This window comes from Corythoichthys intestinalis, chromosome 16 (assembly GCF_030265065.1).
Source record: "Corythoichthys intestinalis isolate RoL2023-P3 chromosome 16, ASM3026506v1, whole genome shotgun sequence".
Classification (NCBI taxonomy): Eukaryota; Metazoa; Chordata; class Actinopteri; order Syngnathiformes; family Syngnathidae; genus Corythoichthys; species Corythoichthys intestinalis.
In genome coordinates this window covers 32949740-32973979 of record NC_080410.1, presented here as the reverse complement: position 1 = coordinate 32973979, position 24240 = coordinate 32949740, and the positions used below count along the sequence as shown (strand labels likewise).

Below are 24240 nucleotides of genomic sequence, written 5' to 3'. Positions count from 1 at the left end.
TAAAATTTTTGGCTCCTCTACCCACCTGATAAAATGGGATCCAGGTAGTAGACGTACACCGATATATCGGGTCGATATATGGAATTTTTTTTTCACCATCGGCAATAAAAAAAAAACTGATAAAAATGATTTTGATCAGGCATATGTGTGGGCAACTGTGGCCACTGCTGACTGATGGTAGGACCTAGAAGGACCCTGCAGCAGCTTGAAGGTAGGCTGCTAAAGAAAGCTTCAGGCTTGCCTGTTCTGTAAATGTTGTAAGATTATTTTTTTTTAATTTTGCATGAGAGAATACGGAGTGTTGCCTTAGCCTTTTAATGTGTTTACTGAGTGATCCTTACACTGTAAATGTAACTCGTAGCGTTAGCATAGCATTCGCTTTAGCATGGCGAGCATCCTCTTCAATTCTTACTCTCACTTGTTTACATCTCGTTGTGACGTCCTGGTGGGTTTAATTATTTGAAAATAATGTACTGTTCTTGCTGAGTGTGTATAATCATAAAAAGAAGTGCTGCGTCCGTTGGTTTGGTAGCACTAGACCAAATTAATCCTTTAAGTCTCAGATCATCATTGTAAATTTAGAGCTGTCGAAGCAATTTTAAAAAATTGCCTTTCATAATCTATGTGATTGAAAAAAAAAAAAAGTATATCCGCTTACAAAATCGGCTTTGGATATCATCAACAGACTGAATTTTTTTTCCGATATCGGTATCGGTATTTGAAAATTCGATATCGGTATCGGCATTTGAAAATCACACCGGTTAACCACCAACTACTAGACTACTTAAATATATTTTACAATAAGTAGACACCATCATCTGGACCTTCATGAAATTTTTTCGAACCGAAAATTTTTTAAATTTTAGTTGAATACCACTATTGTATTGGATTCATGGTAGGATTTATGACCAGTCATGGTGTTGATGAGAATCGTGACTGGCCGTATTAGAGTAGGGTTGCCTTTCAAAGCCAACAGCAAATAAATACGTCACCTATCACTGGAGTGAAGTACATGAAAAAAACTTAATGATGCACGTTGTTAAGTCGTATTATTGCTACAAGATTTAAAAAAAAAAAAAAAAAAAGTCTCATTACGTAGGGGCAATGTAGCTGTGAGCCGCTACGCACTTTATTTACATGTACCTTAGCTGGGAGCTATGACGAAGCATTAGTATAAATGCTTCTATTGATTATAATTTGATGTTCATGAAGCAAAATAATAAGAATTTCCTTATTTGTAAAACTGATTCTAAAACACAAGATGCTTTCAATATTGTCGATTTTAACAGAGGCTGCAACACGTTACGTAAAGTACGTAGTAGGAGTGGGAACCTCTTGGTAGCTCACGATACGATACGTTTTGCGATACAAAGCTTACGATAATGATGATCTCACGATATGGCGATGCAACGATTATTGATACATTGGTCAGGAAATCAACCTGCGATAGTCTACAAAACAACTAATAACCAGAAAAACAAGCTTCTGTTGTGAATTGGAATGAGTTTACCACTAGTAGACATCCAATCCATTTGAACTGGGAGGGTGGCAGCGAATGAACGAATGTTCGTTCATTCGCTGCCATCCCTTCCAGTTCAAACGGATTGAACGTTTATGGCCATCAGTGGCAGCAAATGCTAGGCAACGAGGTAATTTTGGGGCAATTCAGATCATTACCTTATTGATTTTCAGTCACTTCCTGAAGTTCCTGTTGATTTTGGGTTACAGAACAGGAAGTGGCCCGGGAAATGATTTAGGGCTGGAGCTATCGATTATTTTAGTAGTCGATCAATCGATGAACTACTTAATTCGAATAATCGAGTAATCGGATAAGGAACATGAAAAATTAAATTACCTGAGCTGAGCCACAAATGGTGTATAAAAAAATAATAAATAAGGATCTCTGTACAACAAAAGAACAATTGGCTAACTTAAATAACAAAAGTCCGCTAGTTTAAATGCGATAAAATGCCAACGTTTTTTTTTTTTTTTTCCCCACAATGCTCCTAACAAATGGTTCAGACACATAGTCCCACAAAAACACAGCTAAATATACCAATAAACTAAATTACGAATGCATTAAAAAACATGAGCTCAAACAAAAACTTAGCTTACCTTGGTCTGAACAGAGAGCAGTTGGATTCAGCCATGTCAAATGAGGCAGACCAGTGGGTAGTGTATCCACCCTAATCAATAAAACGAAATGCAAACACTTTCAAAACAAACCATTACAACGCTACTTTAATTAAACGAATACTCGAAACAACAAAATTAATTTGAATATTTTTTTTCTAATCGAATACTCGAGTTGATCGATTAATCGTTGCAGCACTAATTTGATTTAAATAGCACATAATTTCACACGGGCCAGTCAGGTGAAGTATCTTGTCCAAGGACACAACAACTCTGCACAATCGGGAGCCGGGATCTGAACCCTAGATCCTTCGCACATAGACCGCACTTACAAATGCCTCATTCTGGCATACAGTACAATCATTGTAGCCTTAGAGCAGGTCTCAACTGCATTAAAGGTGTTTGGCACAGATAGAAGATGAAGATATCCTCCTGTACTGTTGTCTCCCCAATGTGTAATAATTGATCTCCTCATGCGCATTAACATTCCAAGTACCCCTCAATCATGTCAGTGATGGGACCTGAATGAGAGGCCACCATAAATCTTTGATATCGCCCCTCATAAAATGTTGGCCCTATTAAAGATATCATTTATGATGTTAGGTTGGGGGTTAAGGAGGGTGGATCAAATGTGTGACTTTGGTGAAGAGTTGAGAAAAGCAGAAAGAGAGAAAATTGTGAACATTTTATAGTGAAAGGGCACAGTAAAAATGGATGAAGAAAGTATTTGTATTCTTTGGGGGTTATATGAAAAGAAGCTGGGTTAGAGTACGTATTGTTTTGAGGTTTTAAAAAAAATTGTGTTGATTGATGTGATTGATGTTCAAGTATAACCAACTCATGAACAGAAAGTAAAGAAAAAAAAGTTTGGGAAAATGATAAATGTTTTCAAGTTAAGCCAAAGGCCTAAACAAATAATGAAAGGGGCTTCTCAGTGAAAAATGTACCATTTTGATACTTATCCTATAAACCTGTTTTCTGCACATTGAAATAACTCTTGGCAGAATTATCGTAACTACCAAAGATGTCATTGGCATTTTAACAGAGAGAAAAAAAAAAAAAAACATTTGGAGGCAGAGTAAATGAGTGAGAGAGGTAAAGACACGGTGACTTTTAGGACACTGTATTCCTACTAAGATGGTCATATCGTTGAAAAACTACTGTAATAAGAATGGTGTAGGTACTTTCTCTTGACATTTTTATAGTTATGCTTCTCTGCGTTCTCGCTCAACTAACATTTGTCTGATATTACAAATGTGTTTCACGTGCAGGCAAAGAGACGTCAAAATAGACAAGAAAGTAGGTACAGTAGATCTACGGTTGTTAAGTGAGCTAAAATACGAATTATTCAATTTAGTACAGTTGCATTTTTACTGCAGTACTACAAGACTTCATGTGACATACCTGGAAAAATGTAATTCGGTGTGTTTTGCAGTTTTTCATTTCTTCAACTTACAATGCCCAAAGAAATGTCTTTCTGATTGCCATCATAACCTGAGCTATAAAATTAGACCTTTTCCTTCCCTATAATTTGTCTCCAGCCTCTCTGTCCTTTTGCTTTTGTTCAGAGACATGGCAATGATAGAGTGTGACACATTCTCAGGTCATGACCCTCCAGATTAAAAACACAATCCCTTTGCTTCTCCCCCTTTCCCTCTGCCTTCACTAACCTCTAACCTAACACACTTCCACACACATACCCACTCACACTTACCCCCTCCCCCTACCTTGGTAACCATACCAGACATTCCACTATAGAGAGATTGAGCTTCCCTTCATTGATGTACTCTCTTTCAACTAGGAAGAACAACACAAGGAAAGGGACTCTCCCATATCCTCAGTCCATGTCCTAATTATCCACTCTCCTCCCAATTGACACTACATTCATATTTCTGCTTGTCTTATGGCACAGTTTTCAAAAGTTTCCAAATAATGGACAGTGTTTCTAAAATCTTAGATAAACAGCTACTTTAGGCTGGGAATGCAGTTTTATAGCCACACTGGCAAAACTACAGAGATGCAAAGGTGTATCAAAAGTACAAATACGGTAATACCGTAATTTCCCGAATATAAGGCGCACCCGTGTATAACGCGCACCCCAAATTTACTTGTTGATGGGGGAAAATATTACGTGCCTTAACAATTAGCACATTATGTATGATCGCCTCTGACCTAGATGCCCTAACATTAGCACATTCACCCTGGGTCCCATAGTTAGAAGGGACTCTCACGAGATAACTTGTTTTGCACCACAGTATTGTTTTATTACACGCCTGGGTCCCATAGTTACACGCCTGGGTCCCATAGGTAGAAGGGAATCTCACAAGATAATTTGTTTTGCACCCATAATATTTACCATTTGTTGCATCTGTTGCAGCACAGCTCATTTGTCCCATGTGAAAAGCCCTTTTTTGAGGGGGCTGAACCAAAAGTAGCTTTAATGTTTGTCATTGTGCAGGGCCGCGCCGCTCGGAGACGGAGGTTGGCCTCTCCGCCTCCGCGGGGCGCGTCCCTACAAAAACCGGACATTTCCGGGCGACCCTTGAAGTCCGCTGGTGAATTAGATGTACGGATCGCCCAGTTTTGTCCTTTTGCCGCTTTACCGGAGTGTTGGCTTCCCGCTCATTTGTCACGGTAAGCGATTTTCATTGCTAGGGGACATCTTGTTGTGCTGTAACGGTAACGCGGGGATTCTGGGATTGACAAACTCAAATATAGCGTAATCGTTAGCCTTTGTTATGCTTGTTTGCTTGCTCTTGTGGGATTGTAATCAATAAATCTCATTCATTCAGCATTTTCTAATCAATAAACATTGTTTCTATTGAGCAAAAGTGTGCTTGTTACTGACTCACCGCGAACCCGGAAATTTCGGAAAACACTTAAAAATCTAGGGGAAATTATTGTACCCGTGTATAACGCACACCCTAATTTTAGCACCAATAAATAGATGAATACAAGAAAATAGAGCTTGTGTACATATACAAAATGTCATTGACTGGTGAAACACAGCACAAGCATAGCACATTAATAGATATATATTTCTGTCTCCATCCCTGTACCCGTGTATAATGCGCACCCATGATTTTACAAGTTAATTTTGGGAAAAAAATTGCAAGTTATATTCGGGAAATTACGGTAGTTTTGTTAAGCAACAACAACTAGCTGAAGTCAAATTTAGCAGTCGTCTTCTCTTCCAATGACAAATCTATGGTTGTTTAGTTTCAAACAAAATACAGTAGGACTTGACATGAGAACAGTTTTGAAGCCTCAAAGATACAGTATAACACTGAATTGATACATAATGCTAATACACCTTATCTGAATATCAATTATCATTACATTATTTGAAAGCAATTGTGGTATTTGTAGAAAAATGATTGTTGACATTGGTATTTGGTGCTAAAATATTGTTGACATTTCATGCCTCTATTTGCCGGCGAACCTATGCAGATTACGTTATGACAATAACAATTCTACAACCCAGTGTTGTTGGTGCATTTGTATTGCTTAAGCATAGGTTTGCTAGTGCTTAGCCATAGACTTCATAACCTAATTATAAAGTCTATGGCTTAGCTTACATTGACTAAACTGACCATGCAACATAAAAAAAAAACATTCATTTTGAGGCCCTTTCAGATTTATATGCCGGTAAATTACCGTGTAAGGTGAGGTCATTGCTTTCACACAGGGAGAGCTATCTTGGGAATAACGCCGGTTGGACACTTTCACGGACTTATCCCGTGTTGCCGACTCGGCGCTTTCTGTGCGGGGAGGGTGGCTGGCGCATCAGCATCAAAATTAACTACACATTTCCAAAGACGGACGATGGACTCTCTTCCTTGGCTCTACGTTTCTGTAGCATTTTTTTTTTTTTTTTTTTTAATGTTTTCAGTTTTATTTCGCTAATTACAGTTTTCCATGTTGATAACGGCGATGTGTGTTTACAGCGTTTTGTCTTACTGCAAAGAAAGTGGAAATGAAGATTGGCCCGCCATGATATTTACGTCATCAGCCATCATGCTGTGACCTGGGAGTTTAACGCCTGCTTTCACACATAGCGCTTCCCGGGAAAAGTCCCGGACATCTTACTAAGATGTGACTCGGTAAATGTCCGCGTCATCACCTTGTCAGTTGACCCGGGAAATTGCTTTCACACATAAGGGCCACCCATTTAAATAAGCTTTACTCAGTGTCCTCACAACTATTCCTGCGTTACGGATATTTTCAGGGCTTTAACTCATTTTTGTTAGTATTAGTTGGGATCTTATACTTTATAAAAACACCTCCCCAAAAAAAGTTTGTGTACACGACTTACGTAAAGTAGAAGGTCAGATGTGGACAATCAGGACAACAGGAAATAAAGATGTTAGCAAGTTTTTGAATAATTTACAAAGCATTACTCCCTCAAAAGAATAAAAACTATATAATCTCAATTAAAAGTCAAACATTAGGCGAATACATCTAGCTCTGACAGTTTCATTTTCATGTTCCCTACAGTAGTCTATTCAGGGGTGCTGGAGCGGCGGGTCAATCGGGAACTTGAATCTTGGATTCAGGAGGAGAAGTGTTGGTTTTCGTCCCGGCCTGGAACAGTGGACCAGCTCTACACCCTCGGCAGGGTCCCTCAGCAGTTCGCCCAACCGGTTTAAATGTATTTTGTGGATTTGGACAAGCCGTTCGACCATGTTCCTAGGGGAGTGCTATGGGGGGTGCTCCGGGAGTATGGGGTACTGAGCCCCTTAGTAAGGGCTGTTCCGTCTCTGTACGACCAGTGTCAGAACTTGGTCCGCATTGCCGCCAGTAAGTCAAATTCGTTCCCAGTGAGGGTTGAACTCCGCAAACGTTGCCCTTTGTCACAAATTCTGTTCATTATTTTTATGGACAGAATTTCTAGGCGCAGCCGAAGCCTTGAGCGAGTCGTGTTTGGTGGCCTCAGCATTGGCATTGGCTTCATCAAGCTGTTCTCTCCAACTCTCACTGGAGCAGTTTGCAGCAGAGTGGGAAGCTGTTGGGATGCAGATAAGCACCTCCAAATCCAAGACCATGGTCCTCAGTTGGAAAAGGCTGGCGTGTTGTCTCCGGGTCAGGGATGAGATCCTGTCCCAAGTGGAGGAGTTCAAGTATCTTGAGGAATTGTTCACGAATGAGGGCAGGAGGGAGCGGGAGATCGACAGGCGGATTGGTGCAGCGTCCGTAGTGATGCAGACTCTGCATCACTCCACACCGGTCCGTAGTGGTGAAGAAAGAGCTGAGCCAAAAGGCGAAGCTCTTGATTTGTCAGTCGATCTACGTTCCTACCTCCACATATAGTCACATATAGTCTGTGGGTCGTGACCGAAACAACAAGATCCCAGTGAAGGGAATAGTTACCTTTTTCGCACACACCATATAACTGTTTGCATTACTCTAACGCACGTAATATAATTAATCAGGGAATAGTATAATTTCTCATATTTACTGTACTACTCTAACACACCTAATATAAAATAAATAGCACACCACAGGTTAATGAAAAGAAGCAGAATAGATACACAATGCCATCTTATCACAGAAGCCCACCGTGTGCGTCACGAGCAAGATTGACGCACCGACTCTTACAATTAGTTCTCCCGGCCACTCCAAGGACAAAGAGCAGAGCGCTCTGTCCTAAAACAAGTAGCATCTCACCCAGCCCGGACAACAAGTTGATAGCGGGCGCTTGGGACGTCAAGACCGGCGTCGGTCGCTGTGGCAACCACGTCCCATCCACGCACGAACCTAACCGCCCAAAACCGGCCACAGAGGGATGATCCCACACCTTCGGCTCAGCCCACTCCACCACAGCCTTCAAAAACACTGGACACTGAGCTAATAAACGATTCGCTGCTCGGAAACTTTTCTATGTAGCCTTGTTTTGGATCCAACATTGTTCCTCCGTCATCTGTTTTTTCCTTGATTTTGACATTGTCGTCGAATAAATTGTCAACCTATTGTCGGTGAGCCTTCTTCAGACTTTTGGAACACTTTTGGACCCCTGTTAAAGTGTTATTTACCAGTATATTGAAATGCATGCCTTTTAGTTTTTATGGTGCTTTCACGCTCAAGTGGGAGCGCCCTTGCGCTTCCTCGCGCGAAGAAGAACGTGCTCACGTGAAGAAGAAGAAATGCCGCATCCAAGCGAGTGAGCGAGTTAGTGAGAGAGGGAAGCACTGCTACGACCCTACGCTCTTTGTTAATGCTTGTAAAATATCTACAGAGGCAACGCCTGTATGTATCATCTTTTCTGTTGTTGTTGTGTGTTTCCACTCGCGATCGGACACTTAAATCCAGTTGTGTAGTGGTTTGAACGATGTGCTAATGCTAACGAACGCATGCTAACTGTTTTGTTATTACTGAATTAGCCGCTAATCATCGCTGATTTACGTTGATGCAAACCTGTTTGTTATTGGGGACGAAATTGATTTGTTTCATTTCTATTTTTAGTTTCAATCTTCAAGTGATGGTTGAATAAAGTCAGCAAATTATACCAACGTCTTCTGTATCGTCATTTCAGAGTTTAGCTAGCTGTATAGCTGTCTCGGTGAGGACAGTGCAGTCTATTCCCTCCCGATGCAGTTATCTCCACCTTGCAATGATTGCAAGTCGTTTTGTTGTAATTTTTCCTCGTGAAGTGAAGACACACTTTCGAGCGTTTGAACCTACGTGCTGTCATTGTTATGTTTACAGCTGCAATGCTCGTGCTAGACCATCGTAACCTTTCATTTTCACCCTCTTTCCTGGTGAAGTGTAGCCAAACTTTGGAGCGGGTGGTTCTTGGCGCCTTGCTAGTTTGATGTTTTTGGACAACAAGACAGTCACGACGCAATATGCGTCTTCGGGACTCGTTAAAGGGATCGTTAAGGCTTTTTCATTGTGATGTCGAGGCCTCGAAACACTAGGAACCGGTTCCGAATTGGAATCGGATTTTGATTCCCATCCCTAGAAGAGAGGGAGCTCCAACTGGGTTGAAAAAATAAAGCTTCATGAGAACGATGGAGGAAAAAATGAGAAACATATTGCTACAAATCACACATGGGGACACACTTTAGATTTTACACCAACAAGAAAGGAAGTAAGGTGAACAAGGACTTTGCTGTATGCAAGAATTGGCTAACAAAAATAAGGTTCACTGTGAGCTGGTGACGAAGTGCACACCGGATTTCTTCACTGCTTACTTTCATCACTTGAGGTAAGAAAGTTTTGCAATGTAATTGATTTTTAATTTACATGTATTATTATGATGACATTTGGTGTTGAATGATATGAAATAAACCAGGACCCTAAACTGGATGAAACTGAATATCAAACAAGCCCACATTAATTTACCGATTTATTTGATATTATTTGAGAACCACTTTCCATCCAGTTTACTACACAAACTGTTATTACTGCCATTTTGATACAATAAGTTATAAAAATGGTTTGAATAGGTTCCAAGATATATAAAGCGATGTGCATGATAACTAATGTAGCCTACATATTAAAAATAGGTAATTATTGCATTTTTAATTTCTATACATTCAATTCTTCCAACACACACACAAAAAAAAATCTGGATTTCAACTCAAAAGCTATGAAGTAGCTAATATTTTTTGTTTTATTTTGTTGTTTTTAAGGTGAGGAAGACTGACTGACCAAGTCTGACATCTCAAATGCTGAAGCAGATAGTGGAAGTGCTCAAACCAACGCTTTTGGCAACAAAGGTCATATACGAAGAAAAGACCCATACATTTTATTATTGCCCCACTGCTGACTGACACCCACAGCATTTTTTTTTTTTTTTTTTTTTTTTTTTTTTTTTTAAAGATTTAAAACTTTAAAGAAATTAAGGGTGCCATTCATCATGATCTCTCCAAGAGATAACAGTGGTTGTGGTTTGTTTCCTCTATATGTGCAGGTGCACAATTTGCAGTAGATTTATATTTTACAGCAATGTTGCACAGAAAATGTGTCACTGTTTAGTAAATAACTTAAACAACCAATATATCAATAATCGCTGTATCGTGATATGGTAAGATAATCGTTATCGTGAGCCTTGTATCGCGAATCGTATCGTATCGTGAGATGCCCTGAGGTTCCCACTCCTAGTCTTGAAGTAGTCATTGAACAAATACAAAAGGTTAAGGGCAGGGACTCAAGTCAAAACAAGCGTACAGTTGTTTCCGGGAAAACTATTATAAACTGTGGATGAGGTTATCGAGCACTTAAGCAAAGATAATGGGTCAGTATAGTGTGCGTGGGAGGGTTGAGCATGTGTGCGCAGGTAAAGAGGGATGATCAGGTGATTAAATGGCGGTGTAAAGATGATACACTTTAGTTGTAGGGCAGTGAGAGACAGGAATTAGAATTAAAGGAAGGGTCAAGGAGGTCAAACTAGCCACGAAGTGAATGTATAAACGATAATGAACCTTATCATCATCAGGCAAGACGGTTCAGTCATTATATTTAAAGTTCTTGTGGCTTCTTGAGACATACCTAAGTAGTGTCAAAATGTAGTGAGCTAACACACTTTGAGGAATTAACACATTTTATTCTCATGTTTTTTGTGGCTTTCTTTATCAGTTTTCAATTCAGTGGCAACCTCCTTAGCATTGAGGGATCAGGATTTCTTCACGTTTTCACTTTTTCACAAGAAGAGGGCAAAAGGTCAGCTTTTACGTGTTATGCAATGTATAGGATTGCAAAATAACAGAAAAGCTGTATCATCATTTCATTTTCCTGTTAATTTCTGATGGAATCAAATATGTGCAAGATAATCAAACATCAGTTTCATCACCTACAAGAGAAAAGCTCTATAACTGAAAGTAACAGCAGTATTTCGCGTGACTAACATGACCACACCAAGTCAATTTTAGAGGAGTGGCTGGTATCAGGAAGACCAGGGCTAAAATGATTCCACCTAAAAACTTAGGTTTAATGGTCCATGACCAAAGCGTAATGTTTAACACCGCAAACTCAATTCCCATGTCTGTGGGTTGAACATGCAGTCAATTGTCACTGCCTCAGAAGCTAAACTTTGATGTTATGTTACGATAATCTGATAATAATAATATCATAACGGCTGTCGGAATGCCCACTTTGGACATGGCAATATCCCACTTGTGTCAGAAAGGCTCAAGTGAATGAGTGCTGACTCTTCGCTAAGGCCTCTTATGAGTCAATCTTCCTGGAGGGCATCTTGAAAGGAGCTAGTTCTAATCTGCTACAATGCTCCTATGTACAGGTACATTATATTTACAATATAATGAAGGGCTTACCCTTTTATAAGTGCCTAAATTTCAGTTTTTTTCTATTTTACCCATATCTAACAACAATGGGATCTTTACATTAAAACTACCACACTATCCAAAAGCTGCTCAGTTTTTTCCGGTTGCTTCAAAATGCCTTTATTTCTAATCTCGAATTAACGATCAAAGGTGTATATCGCCTTTGCAAAATTGCGTCTTGTGCACAGACCAGCAAATTAAAGAAGAGTTTTCAGATATACAGTGGTACCTCTACATACGAAGTGAATTCGTTCCAGTACCTTGTTTGTAAGTTGAAATGGTTGTATGGTGAGCAGGATTTTCCCATAGGAATACATTATAATTCCATTAATTTGTTCCACAGCCCGAAAACCTACACTAAATCCTTAATAAATACTGCTGGTACTATTGCAAATAGCAATTACACAGAGCAAAACAAATAAATTATGACTACAAATAGGAGTAGTAATAGCAATAATACTGTATTGGCCCGAATATAAGAGTGTTTTTTTGCATTGAAATAACACTGAAAAAGAGGGGGTCGTCTTATATTCGCGGTCTAGACATTATACCCATTCACGACGCTAGATATCATTGAAGTGATGTTCTGTCATGACAGATCTCAGCTACTCTCCCCATTCACGACGCGGGATGGCGCCAGATATCATTGAAGCAAGTGATGTTCTGTCATGACAGATCTCAGCTACTCTTTTTAGTTTAACCAGTTTGCATTATTTTATTGCAATGTTTTTCCTTATTCAGATTTGTTTCAAGACTACAGTTAGTTAGACTTCACTCTGATGGTTAATGCAGTTATTGCAATTTTGTTGTTTTATAACAATAGATTGGTTTATTTACATTTCAAAAACCAGAAGCCATTCATTTACGAATGTGATTGCACTTTAGTTTACATATTTAAATGTTCAGATATTAAGATTTGAATGAGGCAAAATAACATGCTTTTTCTCCATCCATCCATCCATTATCTTCCGCTTGTTCCGGGGTCGGGTCGCGGGGGCAGCAGCTTTAACAGGGAAGCCCAGACTTCCCTCTCCCCAGCCACTTGAACCAGCTCCTCCGGCGGGATCCCAAGGCGTTCCCAGGCCAGCCGAGAGACATAATCTCTCCAGCGTGTCCTGGGTCGTCCCCGGGGCCTCCCGCCGGTGGGACATGCCCGGAACACCTCTCCAGGGAGGCGTCCGGGAGGCATCCGAACCAGATGCCCGAGCCACCTCAGCTGGCTCCTCTCTACGCGGAGGAGTAGCGGCTCGTCCTCCCGGATGACCGAGCTTCTCACCCTATCTCTAAGGGAGAGCCCGGACACCCTGCGGAGGAAACTCATTTCGGCCGCTTGTATCCGGGATCTTGTTCTTTCGGTCACGACCCAAAGCTCGTGACCATAGGTGAGGGTAGGAATGTAGATCGACTGGTAAATCGAGAGCTTTGCCTTTCGGCTCAGCTCCTTCTTCACCACTACGGACCGGTGCAGAGTCCGCATTACTGCAGACGCCGCACCGATTCGCCTGTCTATCCCCCGCTCCCTCCTACCGTCACTCGTGAACAAGACCCCAAGATACTTGAACTCCTCCACTTGGGGCAGGATCTCATCCCCGACCCAGAGAGGGCACTCCACCCTTTTCCGACTGAGGACCATGGTCTCGGATTTGGAGGTGCTGATCTTCATCCCAACCGCTTCACACTCAGCTGCGAACCGCTCCAGTGAGAGTTGGAGGTCACGGCTTGATGAAGCCAACAGCACTAAATCATCTGCAAAAAGCAGAGATTCAATGCTGAGGTCACCAAACCGGACACCCTCAACGCTTCGGCTGCGCCTAAAAATTCTGTCCATAAAAATTATGAACAAAATCGGTGACAAAGGGCAGCCTTGGCGGAGTCCAACCCTCACTGGGAACGAATTTGACATACTGCCGGCAATGCGGACCAGACTCTGACACCGGTCGTACAGGGACCGAACAGCCCTTACCAAGGGGCTCTGTACCCCGTACTCCCGGAGCACCCTCCACAGGATTCCCCTAGGCACACGGTCGAACGCCTTCTACACAACCACAAAACACATGTAGACTGGTTGGGCGAACTCCCATGCACCCTCGAGGACCCTGCTGAGGGTGTAGAGCTGGTCCACTGTTCCACAGCCGGGACGAAAACCACACTGCTCCTCCTGAATCCGAGATTCGACTTCCCGACGGAACCTCCTCTCCAGTACCCCTGAATAGACTTTACCGGGGAGGCTGAGGAGTGTGATTCCTCTATAATTGGAACACACCCTCCGGTCCCCCTTTTTAAAAAGGGGGACCACCACCCCGGTCTGCCAATCCAGAGGCACTGTCCCCGATGTCCACGCGATGTTGTAGAGGCGTGTCAGCCATGACAGCCCTACAACATCCAGAGCCTTTAGGAACTCCGGGCGGATCTCATCCACCCCTGGGGCCTTGCCACCGAGGAGCTTACCAACCGCCAAAGTGACTTCAACCCCAGAGATCGAAGAGCCCACCTCAGAGTCCCCAGACTCTGCTTCCTCAAAGGAAGGCGTGTCGGTGGAATTGAGGAGGGCTTCGAAGTATTCTCTCCACCGACTCACGACGTCCCGAGTCGAGGTCAGCAGTACACCATCTTCACTATACACAGTGTTAATAGTGCACTGCTTTCCTCTCCTCAGACGCCGGATGGTGGACCAGAATTTCCTCGAAGCCGTCCGGAAGTCGTTTTCTATGGCCTCACCGAACTCCTCCCATGTCCGAGTTTTTGCCTCGGCGACCACCGAGGCCGCAGTCCGCTTGGCCAGCCGGTACCTGTCAGCTGCCTCCGGAGTCCCACAGGCCAAAAAGGCCCGATAGGCCTCCTTCTTCAGCTTGACGGCATCCCTTACCGCTGGTGTCCACCAGCGGGTTCGGGGATTGCCGCCACAACAGGCACCAACCACCTTACGGCCACAGCTCTGATCGGCCGCCTCAACAATGGAGGTGCGGAACATGGCCCACTCGGACTCAATGTCCCCCACCTCCCCCGGGACAAGGGAGAAGTTCTGCCGGAGGTGGGTGTTGAAACTCTTTCTGACAGGGGATTCTGCCAGACGTTCCCAGCAGACCCTCACAATACGTTTGGGCCTGCCAGGTCTGGCCAGCATCTTCCCCCGCCATCGGAGCCAACACACCACCAGGTGGTGATCAGTTGACAGCTCCGCCCCTCTCTTCACCCGAGTGTCCAAAACATGCGGCCGCAAGTCCGATGACACGATTACGAAGTCGATCATCGAACTGCGGCCTAGGGTGTCCTGGTGCCAAGTGCACATATGGACACCCCTATGTTTGAACATGGTGTTCGTTATAGACAAACCGTGACGAGCACAGAAGTCCAATAACAGAACACCACTCGGGTTCTGATCGGGGGGGGGCCGTTCCTCCCAATCACGCCCCTCCAGGTCTCACTGTCATTGCCCACGTGAGCATTGAAGTCCCCCAGTAGAACGAGGGAGGCCCCAGAGGGGGCGCTCTCTAGCACACCCTCCAAGGACTCCAAAAAGGGTGGGTATTCTGAACTGCTGTTCGGTGCATAAGCGCAAACAACAGTTAGAACCCGTCCGACCACCCGAAGGCGGAGGGAGGCTACCCTCTCGTCTACCGGGGTAAACCCCAACGTACAGGCGCCAAGCCGGGGGGCAATAAGTATGCCCACACCTGCCCGGCGCCTCTCACCATGGGCAACTCCAGAGTGGAAGAGAGTCCAACCCCTCTCGAGAGGATTGGTAACAGAACCCAAGCTGTGTGTGGAGGAGAGTCCGACTATATCTAGTCGGAACTTCTCTGCCTCACACACCAGCTCAGGCTCCTTCCCTGCCAGAGAGGTGACATTCCATGTCCCAAGAGTTAGCTTCAGCAGCTGGGGGTCGGACCGCCAAGGCCCCCGCCTTTGGCTGCCGCCCAACTCCCTACGCACCCGACCCCTTTGGCCCCTCCCACAGGTGGTGAGCCCATGGGAAGACATGCTTTTTCTCTTAAATATATTGTTATAAACATTTGTTTCAGATGTACTGTAATTATTTTCTGTATAAAAATTCATTTGGTGTTCAAAAAGTCTTATTTCAAACTCGAGTCTTGAAAAAGAGGGGGTCATCTTATAATCAGGGCCGTCATATTCGGGCCAATGCGGTAATAATACCTGTAATAATGTAACGAATCGCGTTCTAATCTGGCGAATGTGTTTTGCGTGTTGTATCTGAAAGCACCTCATGGCTGATGTGACAGTAAGAGAGGACTGTTTGCTTTCACTTTTCATGTTCAGCTGCGGCGGACAGTAAGCATGTTGTGTTGCACAAGTTCTGAAATAAATGATTAAAAGCCTGACGTAGCTGGTGATTTTTTTTGGCGATGTTACAATCATAATAATTGTCACCTTAACTTATTAAGACTAGCGAACGGAGGTCGGAGGAGGACTGTCGAGATTGTAGACATTCTACGGCCGTATTGTCGAGCCACTTCACGGACGTGCACAGCACAGCACGCTCATATTTTTCTATCATTTCCATCTTCATTTCAATGATAAGCCTTGCCCTTTACCTTTTTGCAACACCTGCACTAACATTCTTGGAACCCATGTCAATTTCTCTCACAAGAAAATCCGCTGTGCATCAGTCTTGCGGGAAAACAACTAAACTGCCGCGCTGTTTTAAATCGTCCTATTTCGAGCATGTCATCGGATGTAGAAACAAATGGCGAGTCAAATTTTATGTCAGATGTCTAAAAGATTGTGTGTCGAAGCGATAGTATGTCAAGGTACCACTGTACATACATCCGCTTGCATACTTGGGTATTGTGTGGGCCAAATTCTGTGATATTTTTATAATTTGCTCCTGGCTGATAAAAACTGGGCAGCTGGCCGCAGTTGGCCCACTGGCTCTACTTTGGACGCCCCTGCTTTAGATTGCTTAACTAAAAAGCTATACATTTTAAAGCTGAAACGAATACTCGAGCAACTCGAGTAACTCGAGTTTAAAAACTGATCCGAGTAATTTTATTCACCTCGAGGAATCGTTTAATTTTGCCAGCTCTAAGCATCACGTTTTGCCCGGACTACTTTTAATGCGGGACAACGTGCTGACACGTGCATAGAGGAAGAAGCAATCTTTTTTCTTTTTTTTTTTTAAACTTATTGCAGCCGACGGCCGCTACAAACTACGCCTACGTTGCTAAAAACTATGCCCGCATGATGCTAGTGTGGTAGCAGATAGTGTCCGATGCGTCTCATAGATATCGCATGCATTTAGGACTAGATGCGAAATGACAGACTCGGCAACATCTGGGCAGCGTTAGTAAACAGCCGCCATCTTTAAGCAATAGACTTCTCATCGCTAATAAATATAACGTTACTGTCACTCGCTCACGGAACGTTAGCCCTTTGGAGGGCTAGGTTTCTATTGATTATGACCACTGTTGATGCGTGGCTAATGTGTCGTACATACAGGCTTTATTTAATCTGTAAAAACACAGCGCTGTAGAGTGATGAGGGTGTGAAATTAAAACATAATAAAGCTAACTGTCAGTTTTAGCTCAGTAGTCATTGCTGAATAAAACACCAAGTAGCACTGGTTCCCACTGTGCTCCAATACAGCAGGTATCATTATTATAGGTATCACATTATTTTGAACACAGCAAAAACTCAAAATCCTATCAGTACTTAAAGTTTAGACTAACTTAAAACTTAACTAGAACTTCAAAATAGCTTGACACTAGGGCTGCAGCTATCAAATATTTTAGTAATCGAGTAATCGACTGAAAATTCTATCGATTAATCGAGTAATTGGATAAAACAATTTTTAGGTGAAGAGCAATTATAGATATACATGAGAAAACAAGACATTTTATCATTTTCAGTCAATCAATGTCTTTATTTTTGATGTATATTGGTGAAAACAGCCAACAATTGCATCTCAGATGTAACTAGAATTAAAAAAAAAAAAAAAAAGACTAATTCACTGCTTTCACTCAAAAAACCTTTAGATCTTATTTAAAAAATATATATATATATACCGTAATTTCCCGAATATAAGGCGCACCCGTGTATAATGCGCACCCCAAATTTACTTGTAAAATTTGGGGAAAATTATTGTACCCGTTTATAACGCGCACCCTAATTTTAGCACCAATAAATAGAAGAATACAAGAAAACAGAGCTCGTGTACAGATACAGAGATGTCATTTTACTGACTGGTGAAACACAGCACAAGCATAGCACATTGGTAGTTCAAAACATTACCGTAAACTGACAATATTTACTGTAATAATATGATTTGACAACTTCTCCAACTTACCAGAATCTAGGAGAAAACAAAACGGATGTGACTTTTCTTTTAAAGGCTGCTGTATAACTTGCTCGTTTCCTCATGATGAATAAATGTTTCTTCCATGGATTGATACGGTAAAACTACTGAACTATTGTTATTTGGGTTTGAGTTTCCCGAGGGACCGATATAGTTGACGGACACAGGAAGTGTGTGTCCTTACATTTGTTATGCTCCGAATTGTGGAGCTGCAATAAACGTCGACTCAAATGAGTTCAAGAAACTAAATTCTGTGCTTTATGAAGAGTGAAAAAAGCAGAATTTAACACAGACGAAATCATTCGGCCGATTAGTGTGAAGTATTACCGAAACAAAATGGTGACGTCACGTACCGTAATGGTCGGCAACGGGTCGCCGCATACGTTTCTTCAACACAACGTGGCCGTGTCAATGGAAAAAAAATCGGTTTATATATATATGTAATACATATATTATTCTGTCTCCATCCATGTACCCGTTTATAATGCGCACCATGAGTTTACAAGTTGATTTTGGGGGAAAAAAGTGCGCGTTATATTCGGGAAATTACGATATATATATATATACACCTAAAAATGCCTTTACGCTTGATAACACACATCACTTAAAAATTAGGATTTTTCCCCACGTTTTTCAATTGAATTTCTATTTGTGTCAAGCCATTTTTAAGTTCTAGTTAAGTTTTAAGTTAGTCTAAACTGTAAGTCCTGATAGGATTTTGAGTTTTTGCACTGTTCAAAATAAATGTATGATACAGGCTGTATTGGAGCACATTAGGGACTAGTGCTACTTGGTGTTTTATCCAGCAATGACTACTGAGCTAAAATTGATAGTTAGCATTATCTAGTTTTTATTTGACACCCTCATCACTCCACAACGCTATGTTATGTTAAAGCCTGTATGTAAGACACGTTAGCCACGCATCGAAAGTGGTTTTAATTGATTGAAACCTAGCCCTCCGCAGGGCTAACGTAAGATGAGCTAGTAGTGACAGTAACGTTAATCTTATATATTAGCGCTTAGCGCTCTTTATTGGCGCTTAGTGCTCTACTGCTTTAAGATGGCGGCTGTTTGCTACCGCTGCCCAGACGCGGCCTAGTCTGTCATTGTGCATCTAGTTCAACATACATGTGATCTCTATGAGACTCATCAGACGCTAGCTGCAACTAACGTAGCATGTGCGGGCTAGTATTTAGCAACGTCGGCGTTGTTTGTAGCGGTTGTCGGCTGCAGTAAAAAAAATTTTTTGTGCTTCTTCCTCTATGCACGTGACATCAGCGCGTTGTCCCGCATTAAAAGTAGTCTGAGCAAAACGTGATGCTTAGAGCTGTCAAAATAAACGATTACTCGAAGTGAATAAAATTACTCGGATCAGTTTTTAAACTCGAGTTACTCGAGTATTCGTTTCAGCTCTACTTGACACAAATGGAAATTAAATTGAAACACGTGGGGAAAAACACGTAGCTTTCAAGTGATGTGTGTTATCAAGCATAATTACATTTTTAGGTAAGAAATATGTTTTTTTTTTTTTAATAAGATCTTAAAGTTTTTTGAGAGAAAGCAGTGAATTTTTTTTCTAGTCACATCTGAGATGCAATTTGTGGCTGTTTTCAACAATGTACATCGAAAATAAAGACATTGATTGACTGAAAATGGTTCAATATTATAATACTTTTTTTCTCATGTATATTTATAATTGCTCTTTACTTTAAAAAAAAGTTTTATCCGATTACTCGATTAATCGATAGAATTTTCAGTCGATTACTAAAATATTCGATAGCTGCGCCCCTAATGCATTTCATTTTTTTCAATTTTGAATAATGCTGCTTTATGCGGTCTAAAAATGGAATTACTAAAATCGCAGTAAAAAAAAAAAAAGCAGCGTTAAACTAATCTTTATTTTCATTGCCAACCCAGTAAAAATGAATTAACATTCATTTAAAACCATTCTCAGTCAAATGAAATACACAGAAAGGGAAGCAACAGCGGAGGACTCCGTCAAGGATAAGTAATTCATAAGAAGCTGTCCAAAACCACACTTTTATCTTTCATCTAATGGTTTTGTGATCCCACATACACAACCACAATAAATGTCTATTTGATATAAACACCGACCAACTCCTCCCTTTTCGCACACTCGGGTCAAACTTAGTCAGTGTACTCTCACATTCCCAGGCAAACTGTGAGTGTGAGAGGATCCATGTAGTGTGTGTATCGACGTGTACATGCGCCCCCTTTGTGTGTGAGTGTGTCTCTTGCAGACGGAGGGAGAGAGGGGTCATTCAGTACGGAGAAGTGATGACTGGGCAGCTGACACAGGAAAGAAAGAGCAGATAGAAGGTGGATAAAGAGAGGGAGAGATGTAGGTCACTTCCCAATTGTCAGTGAGTCACTGCTCTGGATCACACCCAAACACACGCACACGCGCGCGCACACACACAAAGCAAAGTGCCGACCCATAGCTACTGCTTGCAAATCACTGGAGCGGTCGTCGAATGTGAATGTGTGTCGGTGTCCATTTGGCCTTTGACCTTTGACCAGTTTAATGCTCATCATTCCAGTCACACACAAAGAAACACAGACACACACTCTGTAGGCAAACCCCCATCGACCACCCCAATGTGCCTATTCCACACCAGCACCCCCCCCCCCCCCCCCCCCGTCCAACATCAACTTCAGAAACGGTGACGTCTTTACAAAAACAAAACAAAGAACCCCATTAGGTCTATGTTAGAGCACTGCAAAATGACATGTAAATGTGCACATTTAGGGGATGACTATTATCGTCTTATCTCATCAGGTTTTAGCAGACAGTGCCTAAAAACTGAAAATTACAATTGTAGTGGTACAGCACATGCTGCTAAGCCTGGAGCACTAGGTGGTAGTATACTGTGCTGTCGAGGGATGCCACTTCAGTGAGAGACAACTTTGTAGCAAAGGGGCTGATTTTTTAAAATGGAAAATTGACACAGAGGAACATAATTAGGGCTGCAGCTATCGATTATTTTAGTAGTCGATTAATCGATGAACTAGTTAGTTCGAATAATCGAGTAATCGGATAAGGAAAATCAAAAAATTAAATACCTGAGCCTCAAACGGTATTTATAAAAAGGATCTATGTACAACAAAAGAACAATTGGCTAACTTACATAGCAAAAGTCAGCTAGGTTAAATGCTATAAAATGCTAACTTTTTAAAAAATTAAAAAAATTTTTTTTTTTTTTTACAATGCTCTTAACAAATGGTTCAGACATATATTCCCACAAAAACGGCTAAATATATCTATAAACTAAACTATGAATGCATTAAAAAAACATTAGCTCAAACAAATCTTAGCTTATGTTGGTCTTAACAAGGAGCAGTTGGATTCAGCCATGTGAAATAAGGCAGACCAGAGGGCAGTGTATCCACCCTAAGCAATAAAACTAAATGCAAACACTTTCAAAATAAACCATTACAATGCCACTTTAATTAAACGATTACTCGAAGCAATAAAATTTAATTTGAATATTTTTTTCCTGATTGAATACTCGAGTTAATCGATTAATCGTTGCAGCACTAAACATAATACACAAAAAACAGCACAAGCAAGCCAACAAATGTTCATTAACCCTTTCGTGCACGAATTACGAGTATTTCAAACCCCTTAAAGGGCATATATTTAAATAATTGGCTGCAATTGACTTCCCAGTGAAAATGGATTGGACGTCTATTGCTGTCAATAGAGGTCAATCAGGTTACACTATCTGAGATCATTTGAGATTTATAAAACAAAACTAATTTCCAGATCAAAATACACATGGGCCATACTTACTAAAAATAATGTATTTGTTCTTATTCTTTTTCCAATAGATTACAACTTTTAAATTTATTTTTAGAAGTTTTAACTATTTGAATGTAATAAAAACATTCAAGTAAAAAAAAAAATCAAAATTCTTGGATGAAATAGTTGAAAAGCACAATAATAGGTTGCAACAAGACTTACAGTGACAAGATCCACTCCAGTGCCTGCCGGACACAAGGGATCCTCCGAACGGCCTCTGAAGCCCCCCGACGCCGGATAGAAGTCCTTTCTCAGGCTCGAACCCCGGTGGTCTGTGGTAGTAGTCCATGCTCAGGAAAGAACCGCTGCTGGGACTGCGAGGGCTGGGGCTCAAACCCACGACATCCACGCTTTCGTACATCCTCACGACTTATTCTTTTATTTGGTTCCTCGAATTTTGGAAAAGGTATAAACAATTTAAAAGCGAGACGGGGTACGGAGACAAGAGTTCACATCTTCTTAGTGGACTAGTGGCGCAGGAAGGGGGAGGTGAGAAGAGTATATGGCCGGTCCTTTTGACCTTTCAACCCTGGACAAAGCACCGTTTGCTGTCAAAAGCTTTAAACCTATTTTCTTGTCTTATTCACATAAACTGTGCTATAAGTGCCAGGAAATGAACGTGCGTGCTGGCGGGGTTTTAAGTTCATAAAACACAACAAACAATAACGGGGATTGGGTTACAATATCGACACACGTGGTGTGTATTGACTTCATAAAAAGTCCGAAACGTACCTCTGTTAAATTAATAAGAACAAAAATACCACTTCTGATTTGATTCGCTAGCTAACATTAAATCCCGGTAGCCCGTCAAGCTCAGTGTCATTCGGCTTCTAAATGTGCCAAGCCAGCCAGGCAGCGGCGTGTCGTTCAATCCATGGCCGCCCGCGGGAGCTTAAAGTGGCCAGAGGTCCAGACTCCAGTCGGTGCCATGCGCCGCTCACCTTGCTCCAGTTCAACGAGTCTACGCGGTGACCGAGAATCAAAATCCGCGCCCGCGATGCGCCGTGGCACGTTCAAATTACCGCTACGTGTCTAACAGGGGACGGGATAGAAATCCGGTTTTGGAATGGCGGAGCACAAGTCGGCGCGGTCAGCTCTGGTTGTGTTGTGTTGTGTTCCGGTAGTGTCCTGTGGTAACCTCCGGCATGTACCCATTGGCCTCTTCCCCCCTCGCTCTCTCTTTCGCTCTTTCTCTCTCTCTCCCTCTCTTGCTCTCTGAGACACGAGCGCCACCCCTCTGCCTGTACCCATAATATGGCGGTAGATTTGTGTCTTTATTATTCAATCAAAAACAAACAGTTGCTTCAATTAAAAAAAAAAGTTTCTTCAATCAAAATATTTATTTATTTATTTTGGCTAGGACATTTATATGGTGGCAGATTTGTGTCTTTATTATTCAATCAAAAAAAAGTTGCTTCAGTCAAAATATTTATTTTCAATCAAAGAAAAAGTCACTTCAATAAAACCAAAATGTGTTTAAATGCAAAAATAAATTTGAAACTCAAAAAAATGTACTTGGACCCTATTTTTCTTTGATTTTTTAAATTTTATTTTAAGTCAAGTTTTTTTTTTTTTTTTTTTTTTTTTTTTTTTTTTATTGAAACAACTTTTTGGACTGACGTAATGTAGTTTTGCGTTTGGACCACATTTTGGCTAGGACATTTGTATGGAGGTAGATTTGTGTCTTTATTTTGTGTCTTTATTATTCAATCAAAAAAAAAAAAAGTTGCTTCAATCAAAATATTTATTTTCAATCAAAGAAAAAGTGACTTCAATCAAAGAAAAATGTGTTTGAATGCAAAAATAAATTTGAAACCCCCCAAAAATGTATTTGGAACCCATTTTTCTTTGATTGAATTATTTTATTTTATTTAAGTCAAGTTTTTTTTTTTTTTTGATTGAAACAACTTTTTTGATTAACGTAATGTAGTTTTGCGTTTGGACCACATTTTGGCCAGGACATTTGTGTTTTTATTATTCAATCAAAAAATACTTGCAAAAAAAAAAAAAAAAATCAATCAAAGAAAAATGGGTTCCAAATACATTTTTTTTTGAGTTTCTAATTTATTTTTGCATTCAAACACATTTTTTTTTTGATTGAAGCAACTTTTTTTTTGGATTGAATGATAAAGACACAAATCTACCTCCATATACCCACCGTCAACAACTAAATTTAGTTAAGTAAAATAAACCTGTGTTTTTCAACACTGTGTGCTATGGGGCACCGTTTGTAAAGCAACACATGCTGAAAATTACGACAACATTTTCTCACATTTAGCGCCACACAGCATTTAAAATGGTGTGCAGTTTTTAGAGTCACTTTTTTTTTTGCACATATACATTTAGCACATTTACATTTAGCAACTTAAATATGTATTTTTAAATAAAACGTTTTAGACCTGATTGTTTAAATCCAGAACTAAATATTTAATTTAAATCTTAAATTTATATCCTAAATGTTAAATTAGGAAACAGTCAGAACTAAATATTTAGCTTAATATGCAAATTCACATGACTGGAGACCGGAAGTAACAAAATAAAAGCTGGTGGAGCAGCTTTGGCTCAGACTGTCTGTTTACGTTGCTTGAAAATGATTAATACCTACTCAACGGTGGCAGTCTGCTCTTGGAAATGAGTCATTGTGTTAATAACAATATATAGGTAAAATACATATTTAAGAGAAACTA

General features: G+C 41.1%; 1 protein-coding gene across 1 annotated transcript in view; it reads right to left on the bottom strand.

The window, feature by feature from the left end:
• Positions 1–22983, bottom strand: part of LOC130931807 (retinoic acid receptor alpha-B-like) — a 41192-nt gene extending 18209 nt beyond the window's left edge. The window contains exon 1 of the mRNA XM_057860900.1: positions 21716–22983. Coding sequence (XP_057716883.1) covers positions 21716–21914 — 199 coding nt within the window. The 5' untranslated portion in view covers positions 21915–22983. The remainder of the gene's footprint in view (positions 1–21715) is intronic.
• Positions 22984–24240: the final 1257 nt, after the last annotated feature.